The 16,761-nt window shown below is 35.5% G+C and overlaps 1 protein-coding gene across 1 annotated transcript; it reads left to right on the top strand.

The window, feature by feature from the left end:
• The first annotated feature begins 2,575 nt into the window (after positions 1-2,575).
• LOC129906762 (uncharacterized) lies at positions 2,576-7,014 on the top strand. The gene is made up of 2 exons (XM_055982662.1): positions 2,576-3,281; positions 3,325-7,014. Exon 2 carries the CDS (start codon positions 4,354-4,356, stop codon positions 5,677-5,679), a length of 1,326 nt encoding a protein of 441 aa, XP_055838637.1. The 5' UTR covers positions 2,576-3,281; positions 3,325-4,353; the 3' UTR covers positions 5,680-7,014.
• The last annotated feature ends 9,747 nt before the right edge of the window (positions 7,015-16,761 follow it).

The following is a 16,761-nucleotide window of genomic DNA, read 5'->3' on the forward strand; positions in this document are numbered from 1 at the left end:
GACCTTCGAAAAGTGGTTATTATGGATAAGGAACATATTTTACAGAAATTGTAGGTATACCATTGGAAAGTAATCTCATGCATAACATCAAGTGATATTCTTTTATTTGCTGATGATATGAAGATTTTCAAAGAAATTAAGTCTGACAATGACCGTATCCTTCTACAAAGCGGTATTAACAGTTTTAATGTTAATATGTTTAGCTAAATGCAAAACAATTACATTCTCGAGAAAACGAGTCATTAATATTTTTTATTACTATCCAGCAAACGTAGAACTACAGAAAAAACCGGTGAAATATGTACGTAAAAGAAGTACTTCTTTTACACTGAAAAAAGATAGGAGCTCGGGAAAAAACTCAGTTATATACTTTCTGTATATAAGAATACGTGAAGCAGCTATCTCTTTCTCGCATGCAAGATGAAATAAATTTCCCCTCCATTAAAAGTACAGAAAAATGTACTTCAAAAGTACATCAGCGAAGCACATCTGGAAGTGCTTCTGATGTACATTTGCCAGTACATTTTTAGCTACAGAATAATCACTGAAACTTCGAATCTGGAAGTACGTTATTATGTGGTGAAATTTGTACGAAAAAGAAGTAGTTAGTTCCTAAAGAATCTAAACCTTTTGAAATTACACATGAAATTACAAATAAACTCTGAAGTTAAAACTTTGGTTAGAGATTTAGATTTATTCAGTTGAATTATATAATATCAAAACATACGTCTTGTGTGACACTTAACTTAAGACCACTATGAGAAATGTTGGCGTTGAATTTCTCGAAAATCATATCTATCCACACTACTGTTGAGGGGAACAAAATGCATGCCTCGCAATGTGTTTGTAATACGAACGTGCACATCTTGATTGTCACTCGAACGGACTGCATCCAATTCTGTGGCGAGCAAGGAGTCTCTGACGTCATTTTTATACCCGATATAGAAATGTTGAATGTTGTTTTTATCTAGGATTAGAGCGAACACATCAACAAGTGGTCGGAGGGTACAGACCTGAGAAAAAAAATAATACTATCAGCTTCACAAAGCGCAGAAGGGAATCTTATTAACTTACACTACAAGTCTGTGGAATGTGGATCACACTCAAGTATTGTAGTCTCTATTAAACATAGGATTCATTTCACTTGTTCTGGATATCGTGGAGGAACCTTTTGAACTGTAAACTCTGTAAACTCTGGAATTGATCTCCACTAGAAGACAGAAAAAATCAACAACTATATAATTTATCAATTTTAAAATAAACATACCCTTATTTTCCAAATCAATTGGTGGTAGTTTTTGTGTAATTTTTTTATGATTTTTTTTTTTCTAAATGCACAAGGCTGAGGCTGTGCATTTTGATGGTGGAAATGGTGGTGGAATTTATGTGGCGTGCCGAAGAATTTGTGCGGTAGATTGTTTTTTTTAGAAAATAGTTTTCACAAATAACACTAAAAAGATTATTTATTTTTTTAAGTTCAATTATTCTATTTATTTATCAAATGGAGCACAGAAATGTTTTTTTTTTTTTCTTAACTAATATGTTGCTGTGGCTATCAAGGTTTCACTAGAAAATATAAAATGCAGGAAAAGTCAAATTAATGGCGCGCCGCTATTACAAAAGAGACAAAACTTTGTGCATTGCATACATCGCGCTCTTTCCCTCCCATTTACCAAAGAGTTTATTTTTTTCAGGAGAAACAAAACTACAATATTTTGAGGGGAGAGATTTTGGTAAATAAGGAATCACATACACCTACAAAGTATAGTCTTTGTTGGTGGTTGTAATTTCCCCTTAACTACTGAGGTTTGGTTTGCAGGGTAGGTTGGGTTGAGACAAGAAAAAATCGTATGGGAAGGAGCTGGGTTCTATTACCCCTTGTTTGGCTGGGAGGGGCAGTAATTTAAAAACAAAATATTCAATTAGTAAAACAAATTATTAAAAAATCAACGGTTATACAGCTACAATAACTTGCTAAACCTTTTTGTAAAGCCAACCTTACATACAATTTTGAAAAAAGATTAGTTTGAAATTTTGTTTTCCAATTTTTTTTTCAAAATTTTAAAAATAAATTTTTTTCAAAAACTATTCCAAAAAATGGCTTTAATGTTTATAAAAGAAGTTTTGGGCTTTACATAAAAATATAGCAAGTTATTATATAAATTATTATATACAAATTAAGTCAATTTTTTTTAAACTGCCCCACCCCGCTAAACACGAGAAAAGACCCTCCTCTCATACGATTTTTTTCTCGTCTCAACTTAACCTACACGCTCTAGCTTTTTGGCTCATTCCTCCTTAGTCATCCTGTATAAAAAATTGTTTAATATTATTAGTAAGTGACCTTCTTTCAATAAATGTTTATTTTTCTATTGTTCTTTTTTCTATCTTACACGACTCCGACGTGTAAAAAAGAAAAAAAATTGTACCTTAAGCCTGCTTAATATAAATTTAGGTATAATATTTATATAAAAAAAGGTAGGTACATAACATAATGAAACTGAAAAACAGCATTTTGAAGATCTTTTATAAAGCTCCCTTGAATATAATTAAAAAAATATTTTAACTGTTTTTTCTCTTCTGAAGAATTCTGATCCTTAATTATTACTTGCTTCTGTTATATTTATGAACATTTCACACGAAGTTGGCGACCAGCGTTTTAGTTATCAATTTGCACGTGTGAAAGCACCCATGATAATTATTCCCAACAGCCGGGTATTCGGTGCCGTTTATCCGGTTACGGCCTCGTTTGAAGCCTGAAACCGTATAAACAGACTGTTTATCCGGTTGGTAGGAGAAATCTCGTATGGGCACTATTGTATTTATATGTATTTCTATAGTTCTATCATCAAGGCGAATCTGGTATTAGTTCAAGTCACCGCTATTTTGAGGTGGCGCTCAGTGTATTTATTTCGTACGAATGGGCTCCCAACAGCCGTGTACTCAGTTGCCGGGTTCGTGTGAAATAGGGTGTCCATCTGTTCGCACAAGTAGGGCATGCGGCATGTCGGACGAAGACACAGGTGATAAACTGATGAAACAGGACTTTTTTTGAAACGCTAAAAAATAAATTTGCCAAAAAAATTATAATAAATGTATCTAAAATATATTTTACATGGGTGTTCCCCATCTACAGAGAAAAAAAATAAGAATTTTTAATTTTGGTGGGGGCAGCACCCCCATTTATTCGGCTTAATTCAAGCTACAAAAAAAACTTAATCTAACTTAAAAACTAACTTATAGCTAACTTAGAGGGTGATCGGGACAGTTAAGAAGGCGGTGTTTAAGAAGAGATGTGCTGATGTTGAAATCAAAATAGTCAAGGTTGGTGTTTATACTCCGCAACATTCGAGTGAGGGGTTCGTTGGATCCATAGGATGTACGGTGGGAGGACAAATAAAAAAGGCGAGGATTTCTCAGATTTCGGGGGTTAGTATTGAAAAAGATGGAATTATAGAGAGTTTGACAGTCAACAGATCCGGTAAGAAGTCGGTGAATAAATAGAATATCGTTTATTTTTCTTCGTTCTTCTAAAGTTTTCAGGTTGATTAGTTGGAGACGATTTTGATAGGGAGGGAGGATAAAGGGATCGTCCCACGGTAGGTGACGAAGAGCGAAGCGAAGAAAGCGACGTTGAATGCTTTCGATTCTGGCTGTGTGGACATGGTGATATGGTGACCAGACTTGAGAGGCGTATTCGAGGATGGATCTAACGTAAGTTATATAAAGGGAGCGAGTGGCGAGTCACATAAGGGTTAGAGAATTCTTTGGACCATCGTTTAACAAAACCGAGGGCTGAGTTGGCTTTGTGTATCATGTTATCGATGTGCATTAGAAAACTGAGTTCTCGGTCACATATGAGACCAAGATCTCGAATCGTTTCAACAATGGGAATGTGTTCATTGTGGAGTAGGTAGTAACGGGGAGGAGATTTTATGCGCTTACGTGTGAAGGTCATTGATTGGCATTTGGTTACATTTAATTCGAGACAATGTTTAAGACACCAAACTGAGAAGCTGTCAAGGTCTGATTGAATAAGTTTTGAATCATTTACCGATGATATTGTTTTAAAAAACTTAGTATCGTCAGCATACAACGAGATATGGGAGTGCTTTATGATCATATCGATGTCATTAATGGCAAGAATAAACTGTGTAATGTATCACAAAGAATAGACGCAAATTTAAAACGTCCGCAGTCGGCTTTCTTTTATTTGGTTATAAAATACCTCAGTGCGCGAATTTGACTTTGCCAAGCAAATATCTAACCTCAAACATAAAAATTCGGCACATTGACCAGTGAATAATAAAGAATTAGTGATTAAAATTTCTAAATAAATAAATAAATAGTTCAATGGAAGATTTCTGCACCCAATCCTCTACAAACACAATGACAAAACGTTCAAAAACACAGCAAGTAGCACCACCAACACCACCGCCGCCACCACCACAGTTGAAAGGTAATTCTCCAGCAGCAACTGTTCAAAAACGGTCGAAGCCCATACAATCTCAACAAAAATCTCTTTCTACACCACCACCATCGAGAATTAGTTCCCCAGGTGTAATGCCCCCAAAAACAAATAATGTCAGCGGAGATCGAACATCTTATCTAACGCTCTCAACTCTTGAAGAACGGTTAAACAAACACACCAGCATGATCATAAATCGTATAACATCTGAGCTCTCCAAAATTCGCTCTGAACTCTTTGAAAGAATAGAGCAAACTGTAAATATTTGGACCGACAAGTTGAACAAAGTAAACACAACAATAACTGAAATTATAAATCGTGTTGAATGCATTGAAGCCAAGTCTTTTGATGCGCTCACTCTTGGACTTGATAACAAACTGGCCACTGCAAGTACCACAATAACAGATCTTGTGCGGAGAGTCGATATCATTGAAGGAAAATCAGCTGATATGCGTGAGCTGGGTTCAAAGGTTTCATCATTACAACAACATATTGATGAATCGGAGAAAAAAGAGATTGCAGCGGACGCTGTCTTGTTTGGTGTTCCTTGTTTACCAGAGGAAAACTTAACACTAATCTTCAATCGTCTGTGTTCAACCGCCAACTGCAAGCCCACCAGTATAAAGAACATTTTTCGTTCTCGCTCTCGAAATTCTGCGAGTCCAGTTTCACCGCCTGTCATAATTAAATTTGCTTGTGTGCAAGAGAAATACTCTACATTAAAGAGCATCACCGTCTACAGAAAGAAAAAACAAAACAATCAACTCTCATTGCGTGACCTGGGTATGGATTCTGACAAAGCCTGTTTTTTGAATGAAAGCTTATCCAAAAACACTCGCACTCTTCTTCACCATGCAATCCGCATGAGGAATAATCACCAACTGTTCAATGCGTACACAAAACATGGTTCTGTTTTCATCAAATTAACATGTTGCGGTAAATTTTACCACAACAAGTTTCAACGACCCATTCTTAAAACCTTTAACCTTTTTCCAACCCCCCTTCTTTTTGCGGCTCCAAAATACTTGAAGAGTTTTAAGGGACCTGGTCCATCAGCCAGAAGCTTACTCTTCGAGCATCTTGGAAATGCAACCCCAACAGGTTTACGAGCACAAATTGGTGTAAATGGTGGTTCACACCTATCCAAAATCAATAATCGGACGGATGGTCCTATAAATAACCATACAAGTAAATTGGAAGCATGTGTGTGAGAGAAGACCCACACAGGATCAAAAGATATGAAGTATTTACCCATGTCCAACTAAGGTGTGAATTATATCTCACCCAACGTAATTTTAGTATGGCCGAGTGCCCACCATAACGTGTCTAAACATAAAAGGAAAATCACTTTGTAGATGAATTTCTTTTCCCTTTATATCTGCGCGAAGGTCCACGGGTTTAAAGTAATTTTATTCTAACAAAATCCATCGGATTCTATCTCACCATTTTAGAAGGAAAATGGTGATGATTCCGTTCGACGAAAATATTCTTCCTTCAAATTATTAGTTTGGGCCGGTTTGGGCTGGGGACTTTGCGCGTTCTTATAAAATAGTTTTTCGCTAACTTTTTACATTGGAATTGACGGAAAAGGGTTGAATGCGTCCACTGAGCTATTGGTGATCATGTTCACCAACGCACGGGATCGCATGCGATGGCTGTTTCCAACTCGGCGCAAATCTCAGCCAATAGGCGAGAAGTTGCTGAATGTCCGAAAGAGAACACCACCATGCAAAAAGATCTGAGTAGGATGGCTATATGCCGTAACCTCATGGATGAGCTTCACCCGCCATTTTTATGGCACTTTTTAAAAGACCACCAAAGGATTGAGAACATAAAAAAAAAGAGCTAGTGAAAAATTATTTTTGCGATTTTCTTTAAAGTTCGAGTTTTGTGGAAAATTAAATTTTATTTGAAAAAGCCCAGTTGGGGTATAGAGCGATATAGAACATTATTCCTAGAAAGGGGAATAATTTTGAAGGAAGAAGTTTTCTAGGAGGAGATCGAAGTACAGGAGATAGAATCCGCTGAAGATAGAAAAGCTAAGTATAATTTTGGGTTTTTCTGTGTAATTCTTTTGTTCGAAATTGTTCCATAAAAAGTGAGTTTATTTGTGGCCCAATTGAAGGGTAAAATTTTGATACCGATAGGCCTTCGCTACCGTTTTAATTTTCCCGATATTGCGGGACCCGTGACCGTTTTTCTTAACCGTTTGACTTTCGGAAATTATCCCTAAGTGATTTTCCTTTGTGTCCTGCGACACAAAGAATTGTTCTTTTATTATTTTTGGATTTGCTTTAAATTTACTTTCACCTCTATCAATTCAATTATTGGCCACGGCCATTTTAATCAAAAACTATATTGTCAATTTTGTTTTCGAAAAAATTCTAAGTTTTAGACCAGGTTATCCAAGGTTTCTTAGATTAAAAGAATTCAAACTAAATACTCTATCTTTTATTTAATTTTATTTGAAGACATTATTTTCAGTACACGGTTTGGTAAACTACCATAAAAGTTTCCTGGCGCCCACTCCCCTTCTTATAGGTACGACCCTGAACTTGTTTTTTTATATCTAATTTGATTTTAATATACTTTTTATTAAGTACCTATAAAAAGTAGTATATTTGATAGAAAAAATCTCCAACTAAAACAAACGAACCCACCCCAAAACTGAGCTACGGGTGACAGCACTAATGTGCTGTCAGTTGTAAATCTTTTATTGTAGACTTTTCATTTTTTTTCTCTACCAATCTTGACTGTCAGTTCTGAAGCACACCGGATTGTGCACATCGTGTTTTGTGTCTTTTTTTATTTTTTATTTAATTCGTTTTGTTTATTTTGTGGGATTCGAAAATCCTATTGCGTTTTGCAACTAGTAAGTTGCCATCGTAACATTAAAATAATCTACCTAAATTCGCGTGAAAAAGATCTATAACAAACAGCTGATGGAGAAAGCTTTGCTGTAAACAATATTGAATGTTTGGAATCTGCCGTAGTGACGTCAACCTAAGTTTGCTGTAAGCAATGAAATGATCTGCATACTATATTATTTTGAAATCCTCTATCTTTACATTTGTATGTTTTATCTCATTCATTTACACAATCTTTACTTTTCATTTAATGTAAAAATATTAAATCATATTTATCTTTTATTTTCATATATCTTTCTATTTAAAATAATTCTTTTTTATTTTTCTATTAACTTTGTAACAATATTTTGACAAATATTTTTTATGTTGTTCTCTATATTTTCTTTCTTTCTTTATTTTATTATTATTCTTTTTGCTTCTTATGCTTCAAATTTCTTCTCAAACCTTTACAATGGCAAGCGCAAGCGAAGCTAATGATATCAGGGGTTTCATTGGCAGTAACTTGAATACGAATTTGTACAACATGATTCGCGTTTTAAGGGCCCAAAATAATGGATTAAAGATATGTCATTTAAACGCGCAAAGTCTGACCAAAAAATTAGGGGAATTTAGATACCTTTTTGTGGAGTCTAAGATAGATATCGTCTCTGTGTCTGAAACGTGGTTTCAACCTGGCATATGCGATGAGTTTTATAATTTGAAGGGTTTCAAGCTATTCCGAGCCGATAGAAAATTTTCTTCTGGTGGAGGTGCCGCCTTGTACGTGCGTGATGGACTAAACTGTAAGTTTATATGTAGTTCGGGTGACGATTGTCCTTTGGAATATGTTTTTGTAAGTATCAGATGTAACACTGAGAGTGTTTTGGTCGGTTCGGTCTATAGACCTTATAGTCACATAAGCGTTGCAAACTTGGTTACAACCTTAGAATCAGTTTCTTCTTACTATTCTTACATTTCAATTGCAATCTATTGAATAAACGATTATCTGAAAACTTCATTGATATATTTAAAGCACTCAATCTTAGTCCCGTCAACAACTCCACCCCTACTCAATTTACCAAAGATTCAAGCTCTCTTGTAGATCTATATCTTGCTAGCGATGTTGACAGAGTTATGCTTTATTCTCAGCTTTTGGCACCTGGTTTTTCTAAGCACGACTTAATTTTTGTGTGTTTGGATATAGCTAGCCAGGTTAATCAACAAAGTTTTCAATATCGAGACTATAAAAATGTGAACACAACCAATTTGTTGCATGACTTTGGCATCATAGATTGGAATTCGCTTTACCAAATGCAAAACGTTAATGAACAAGTCTCGTTTTTTCGGCAAAATCTTAATCAACTTTTTGATGTTCATGTTCCCTTAAAAACACGTTTCGTCAAACATTCGGCTCCACCTTGGATGAATGCTGACATTTCCGCTCTAATGTTACAACGAGATACTGCTTACAGTCAATGGAGGCATTACAAACTGGAGTACTTCCATAAATCGTACTGCACACTACGTAATCAAGTTGTCATGATGGTAAGAAATGCAAAAAAAATCTACTACGAACAAAAACTGGGTCATCTTGTTTCTGGCAAAAAATTATGGAAAAACCTAAGGGAAATAGGTATTGCGAAGACATCTCCGAGGCTAGATGATGACATCGATTGCGATGCTCTCAACAAAAAGTTCACCTCCACTCCACCCTCCCTAAATAATAATATACCTATTGATCTCTCTATTCAAGAGAAATCAAGCGGTATCATTACCTCTTTCAACTTCATTCGAATACGAGAGGAGGACTTAGTTGAAGCAGTTATTTCAATCAAATCGAATGCAACAGGTTTCGATCAAATGGAACCGAAGTTTGTAAAATTGTTGCTGCCATATATAATGCGTTTTATAACTCATATATTTAATACCATTTTAACCACATCTGAGTTTCCATCAGAATGGAAAAAAGCGAAAATTATTCCTATCCCAAAAAAGAAAACGGGCACTGCCACAGAATTCCGCCCAATAGCCATTCTGCCGTTTCTTTCAAAAGTATTTGAAAAAACCATTCTAAAGCAAATTCAAAATTATCTTTCAACAAACAACCTGTTAACAAACTGTCAGTCCGGGTTCCGACGAAACCGCAGCTGCAAATCAGCTCTACTCTTTGTAACTGATGAAATAAGAGCTGCAATGGATAGCGATCACATTACATTTCTAACGCTCTTAGACTTCTCAAAAGCTTTTTTTGGGTAATTACTTTGGGTTTTCCATAGAGTCCTGTAATTTAATTAATTCATACCTAAGCGGAAGGCAGCAATGCGTGATGGTGAACGGATACTATTCTTCGTTCCTTGATGTTTTAACTGGAGTTCCCCAGGGGTCTATCCTTGGACCAATCCTTTTCTCACTTTATATAAATGAGTTACCACTTGTTGTTAGAAACTGTCTGATTCATCTATACGCTGATGATGTGCAGCTTTTGATAAGTCGTCGTTTTGAAGAGAAAAGTGATGCCATTGCACTTATGAATGAGGATCTTCGCTCTATTTCACGTTGGTCTAAGAACAACCACCTTTGTCTTAATCCTGTCAAATGGAAAGCCCTTCCTATTTACCGCAAAATGTTTGATCTATCTATTTTAAGCTCATTGAAGCTTGAAGATGAAGCTATTGAATATGTCAGCAATGCTAGAAATCTCGGAATAGTTTTCAATCGCTTGCTTACATGGAACGATCATATTAACAGTGCAATTGGTAAAGTATATGGTAGTCTTCGTGCTCTCCAAGTAACCAGAAGCTTCGTTCCGACAAAAACCAAATTACTTCTTGCTAAAACTCTCTTGTTGCCAATTATCTTATATGGATGCGAAATTTTTTGCAACCTGGATTCATCCACTAGCCGCAAATTAAATGTGGCATACAACAACATTGCCCGCTATATTTATAATCTAAGACGCTTTGACCACGTATCTTCCTTTGCGGTGCGAATTTCCGGCTGTAGCCTAGATAATTTATTAAACTTTCGCTCACTTAGTTATCTACATGAAATCATTCAAATAAAACAACCTGACTATCTACATGGTAAGCTAAATTTCCCTCATTGTACAAGGTCCTTTACTTTTATTATACCACGATACAATTATCTTATTACTGAGCGCCAATTCTTTGTTCATGTTATTCGTCTTTGGAACTCCCTGCCTATTGCTATGAGAAGTGTTAGAAGCACAAGAAGATTATTTAAATGTTTACTTTTTAACTATTTGGCAAATTATTGATAAATTTTATCGATTTTTTATTATTTTTTTTTTTTTTATGTTTGTAATATTTTCTTTCTTATTTTTTTATCTTTTTTTTTTCTCTCTTCTTCTTCCTAAAAATATGTTTGTAAATAAGTCCACTACTATAGTATTATTATTATTTATATATACACTTTACTTAATTCAAATTTCCTTAATATATAATTTAAAGGCTTTCAATTTTTTATAAGACTTATGTCCTACATACATTGTAAGCAATTTTGAAATAAATAAATATGAAAATATGAAATATGAAATAAAGAGGAGGGGGCCTAAATGACTTCCTTGGGGGACCCCCGAAGTAGCGAGAAAGAGGGTAGAGTAAGCATTTCTGAAACGCACTCTATAACAACGGTTTTGGAGGTAGGAAGATATCCATTTCAAAAATTTAGGTTCGAAACCAAGTGCAGTAAGTTTGAAAAGTATTAGGCTGTGGGAAATTTTGTCAAAGGCCTTGCTGAAATCGGTGGAGACAACATCGACCTCCAACCCAGCCTCAAGTGCTGAAAGGGTAAAAGATACGAATTCAATGAGGTTAGTGGTAGTGGATTTACCCTTGAGAAACCCATGTTGTCTAGGGGATATAAGTGGCTTACAGCGGAAGCTTATGAGTTCGTGCATTCAAAAATTTTGGGTATATGGGAAAGTTTAGCAATGAGGCGGTAGTTCTTAACGTCATTTTTTGCACATTTTTTGTGAATTGGAGTTATAAAAGATGATTTCCATACCTGGCACCTGGGGGAATTCTCCTTGAGATAAAGATAACTTAAATATTTGATAAAGCGGGAAAGAGAGAGTATGAGAACATTTTTTAAGAAGAATGGCAGGGAGTTTATCTGGTCCTTCAGAGTATTCATCATCAAGTTGATTCAATTTATCTTCGATGAGATTTATTTCGATGAAATCTGGGAGAAATGGCCCGAATGAAAAATTTGGCAAATATTTAAAATAAGCTTCATCTGGTTTAAAAGAATCGTCTGTGAAAGATTGTTTGAAAAATGTGGCAAACAAGTTTGAGATGTGTTGAGCATCGCTTGAAGTTTCGTTGTTAAGGGAAAGAGATGTTGGATATCCATCAGACTTTTTCTTGTAGTTGACGAACTGATAGAATGTCTTAGGGTCATTAATGAGGTTGGCTTGGGTTTCAATAAGGTACCGTGTGTAAAGGGAGTTGTAGAGTTCAGTAAAAGCGAGATAAGTTCCGAGATAGTTAGAATAATCCGCACTTGGTCGAGTACGAAGAAAAGTGTCCCACAACTTATTTCTCTTATTTCGCAGGGAACGTAATCTCTGATTATACCAAAAAGGAGAAGAAAATGAGTTTTTACGTTGTGTAATTGGGACAAAGAGAGAAATTGCATTATAAATTTCCTCGTACAATGTAGCAGTGGCATCGTTTACAGATTGGTTTGCAAAGTTAAAAGGGACTCTACTAAGATATTCGTTTATTTCTCGGAATTTTGCTTTATGAAAGTCGAACGAACGAGTTGAAATGTTTAAGTTCTGGATAGGACACTCCTGAAACATAGAGAGAAAGAGAGGTGGGTGGTAATTGTCAATGATTGGAAGAGGAAGTGTACAAAGTGATACACTGGAATTGATAGGGTCTGTTGAGAAAACAAGGTCGAGTTGTCTATCCATATAATTGCAAATACTACTAACCTGGAAAAGGCTAGAGTCAGTCAGTCGATCAATGAAAAGGCATTCTTTTGCAGTGGAAGGGTTAGAGGCAGCAAAATGCGATTGATCTTCAGACGCTTAAATACTTTATGGATATATTTAATATTGACTGCACGGGAGGATGTTGTTACGAATAAGGTGGAGAGTTTTTCGTTGAACAACAAAAGAGATAGCCGGACTTTCAATTGGTGCTTGATCTTCAGGACTACATCCAGGGTGTTTAGGTGAGGAATTGTTGTTAGTGATTATATCTGATAAAGCTTTATTTTGAGTTGCATTGCAGGCAGGTTGAATAAGGATGGGAGAGGGGGCAATAAGGATGGGAGAGGGGGCAAGCGCTGTAAGAGAAGAAGAACCTTGATGTTGGAGTTGAAGAAACTCATCGTGGAGTGATAAATTAGATGATGTGGAGGGTATATCGTCAGATGGGACATCATGAAGAGATATTGCTTCGTTGAATAATCGGATGCAGGAACATTTGATTTGATTGAAGTTCTCACTGCAGCTATTAATTCATTTACACTTTCCCTTGTGGTTGTAAGTTCAACGGCAAGACCCGCGATGTATTTAACAGCATCTTCGATCAGTGAGAGATGATTGGCAGGGGGATGGGTTTGACAGGATCTAGCGGTAACTATGCTTTTGGCGGTTCGATTCAGATCGTCGCGTAACAATTGTATTGGTTTGTCAATGGTTATATTCTTTACCGCGGAAAGAGTTTTATCTTGGGAGGATTGTAAAGAAGTATCAAGTTCACTGATCGTATCATTAAATGTGGAATTTTGTTTCTTGAGTGCATCAAGCTGTTTATTTAAACTTGTCATTTTGTTCGATAGGTCAGAAATAGTTTGTTGTGTTTCCGATTGATATTCTTCGATACATTTAATCAATAAGTCAAACTTCATTGCTTGATTAGATATTTTTTTAAGGCAATCAGAATTGTCACTTCGCAAGGAGTCACTCAAGCATTTGATTGCTACCATTATGTCCGATAGGGAGACTGTTTTGCATTCATCACAATAAAAAACTAATTTCTTTTTGAAATCATTTAGGTATGTTCATGCTCTTTTTGTAAGGCCGGCACACAAGGGGTGAAAAGAATTACCGCACAAACCGCTACATTTGATCAATTCGGCATTGACATCAATTTGACCACAGATTGGATTAGCGCACGACATTGTTTTATTTATTTTTTTTATTTTTGTTTACAAGTGGTTCACTGTTCAGGTTTTTGGGTTGCACAGAATACAATTACCGAATTGCAAAATTTTGGTGACACAGTTTGTGGTACGCGGTGAAGTTAATGGGTCAAAAGAAAGAGTGGGTAGGAAATTGGAAAACAGAATTAAATGCAAAATTTGCAGCGTAATCAGAAAACAGGTGAGGTTATATAAAATCGAATTAATTGCTGGAGCGAATTTGGAACACGCCCGGGTAGTTTGGTGGTTTAGACAACGTATTTTGAACATTTTGAAGTTTTGACTTACATATACAAAAGTCGACTAATTCTAAGAATGGAATTACTAAAAATATTTGATTATGCAGGTGGCCATGGCACAGAAGAATATCGTAGGTTTGAGACCAACGGTCGGCTCAGAAGTTTTTTCTAAGGCTACAGCCACGTCCTGAGGGGCTGAGCGACAATCCTGAGCGACGAGGTGGCTACGTCGTGTCCTGAGCGGCAATTTCAAAACCCTACAAGTGCAAAAATATCGATGAGTATTCGGCTTACACGCAGGAGTCCCATGTTCGATTCCTAGAAGCTTTGTATGGAAGGATGGTAAAGAGTGCGCGGTTGATAAGAGTGCGCAAAGCGATTTTCTACGGTTTGAAAGGGAATATAAGACTGAATGCATTTATTTTGTAAAGATCTAAATGAGTTTGATCTGGTGTCGAAATTTCATGCAAATTTGTTTGTAAACAGAGGTGGTAGTTAGATAAGTTTAAGTTTTTTAGCACTTTTTTTTCCAATTTTTCTTGCCAAACAAATTAAATTAACCTCTGAACAACAAAAAATAGCAATAAACAAAGTATGGGACATTGAAAAGTCGACAAAAAGAAACATTTGAGGAACACGTAAGATTGGTCATAAAGTGCATTGTGAAATACATATATATTCTTCGATTAAATGTCTGAACGTGTAAGAGTGCGCACCATGATGATGTATAAGAGTGCGTGGGTAATAAGAGCAGTAAATGCTATCCAATGCTTCAAAATAACTGGCATTTGTCCATATACCAGCAAACAGCAGCTAGAAAAAGCAATTCCAACCAAAAAGAAACCAAATAGCTACAAGTTTTACAAAAAACAAATGAATGAATGTAACTAGAAAATATTGAAATTTTCTCGGAACCATTAACCAAAGACTAAATTGATTGTTCCTCATGCAAGGAGTGATGGGTTGAAAAATACTCTGTTTATTTAAAGATAGACAGTTTTATTTGCGACTTTTGTGCGAACTTACACCTGTACGCAGCTGCGCACTCTTACAAACTAAGCCGCGCACTCTTACACAATAGTTTGTATAAGAGTGCGCAAATGACCTAATGCGGTATTTTGTTTACTAAAAACTATATATAAAAAAAGTAGTTAAAATCTTTTTGTTATTGTTTTATTTCGTGTTTTGTCTAAAATGCGCACTCTTGTACCACCTTACCCTATATAAAAACTGTAGTACTCTCGCCGATTGAGATTTTGTGTTTGTTTTCCAAACCGGCGACGTAGCTGCGTTCGCCTAGATTTCGTATGGATTTGCAGAATAAAAAGGGGAAAACAAAAATTTGTTTACAATAATTATTGACCTGGAGCCTGCATCAAAGTTTTTCGTATATACACTATTTGCAGAGGTCACTACAAAATTCCTATAATTAAAATTTGTTTACTTTTTTTTTGCTTAGATTTTGTTTCTTTTCGTATTCTTTAGAGGAGAGGGAAGAATTGTTTTACTTCTTTTTGCTTATTTTTTTTGTTTGTTTTCTTATTATTTTTTGTTTATTTTTTTTTTTCTGTTTATGATTTGATTATGCATGTGTGCTTATGACCTTGTGTCTTTATAGAGTTTTGTTTGTAGGTGTGTATTTCCTTGAAATTTAATTTTGAAACTTTTTCCTTTTTTTGACAGGAGGATATCTTCAAAAGACACTTGGCAGTATTCGACACCAAGTAGTGTGGGACTCTTAACCACTAAAACCACCTTTTAATGAGGACCAATCTTGAAATATCGACATCAGATTTTTCTTTCTTAATTTGTAAAATCACTTTGGGAGAAGTTTAAGCTTTTAATATTTTCCCATGCTTTTTAGACCATAAGCTCATGAGGCTTGGTTCTTCTTAATCTCCGAGCCTGGGCCTATAGCACCAACCAATTTGCATTTTGCAAATTTGCACTTTAACTTTGCAAATTCTGTTGCACCAAACTCCAATTTGCAAAGAGGAAATTATTTTTTGAAAAGTAAAACAAAAATTCCTTCTTTGCAAATTTTGTTGCACCAACCGCAAATTTGCAAAGCACAAAGTACTTTTCTGAAAAGTGCAAAGTCTTGCCAATTTGCAGAGAATTCTTCGATTTCGTTGCACCAACCAAAAAAACTTTGCACTTTCCATATCAAATTCTGCAGAGTTTTGCAATAATATGCAGAGACAAAATTTCATTTGCGGATGGCCATTTCTCGTGTATAGTTCGGGTACATTAAATGATAATTTAAAATGAATCGCTTTGATAGCCCAGGCATTTAAGTCATTTTTAAGCCCAATCTGCGGAAAAATTCCTACTGGGCTGAATTTTGGTATACAGCTTAATGACGGCTTTGTTATGAAGATGTGAAAAATCGACATTGATATCGTGTCCGCGTTAAGAGTTATAGGGGTCAAAAGGTCACGAAAAGTTTTTCACAAATATCTCGCGACCTATTGATCGGAGGTCATCAGAGGTGATATAAAAATTGATGGTCGTGAAATTATCTACAACATATGCTCAGCACATTTTTCTGTAAGATGAACCATTTCGCTAGTAGAGCGCAGAGAAGGTGACTAGATTGCACTCACATACGAATAAATACATATTTTTGGTTTATTTTGCTCGATTTTTGAGGTTTTTATCGAAGTAGCTTAAATTTTTTTAGTTTTATTAACTTATCTTATAACGTCAATACGAATTAACTAAAAAAAATAAAAATGTACACATTGGGATAAAAAATATTATGCAAAAGGGGGAACCACGTTTTTTGGAAATGTTGTATGTTTCCCTTTTTTGTACAAATAGTGCCTTCATTATTAAGAACACACTTTTTAAACATGGTTCAATTTTAGTTTTGAGCTTGGTATAAACCTTAAATTACCATTACGCTTTTTCAGCAGCTAATTTTTTACTGTTATAAGGTATTCTTGGTCAAACATTATAACTTGCCAAACGACCAAGCAGATCTGGCCTAGGCTAGATCCAAAACGTTCAAAAAATTTGTTGTCTCTAA

Source organism: Episyrphus balteatus, chromosome 1, assembly GCF_945859705.1.
Source record: "Episyrphus balteatus chromosome 1, idEpiBalt1.1, whole genome shotgun sequence".
In the NCBI taxonomy this organism is placed as follows: Eukaryota; Metazoa; Arthropoda; class Insecta; order Diptera; family Syrphidae; genus Episyrphus; species Episyrphus balteatus.

Bases quoted from the DNA above. Each gene is read 5' to 3' on its own strand.
- LOC129906762 (XM_055982662.1), top strand. From the start codon at position 4,354: ATGGAAGATTTCTGCACCCAATCCTCTACAAACACAATGACAAAACGT.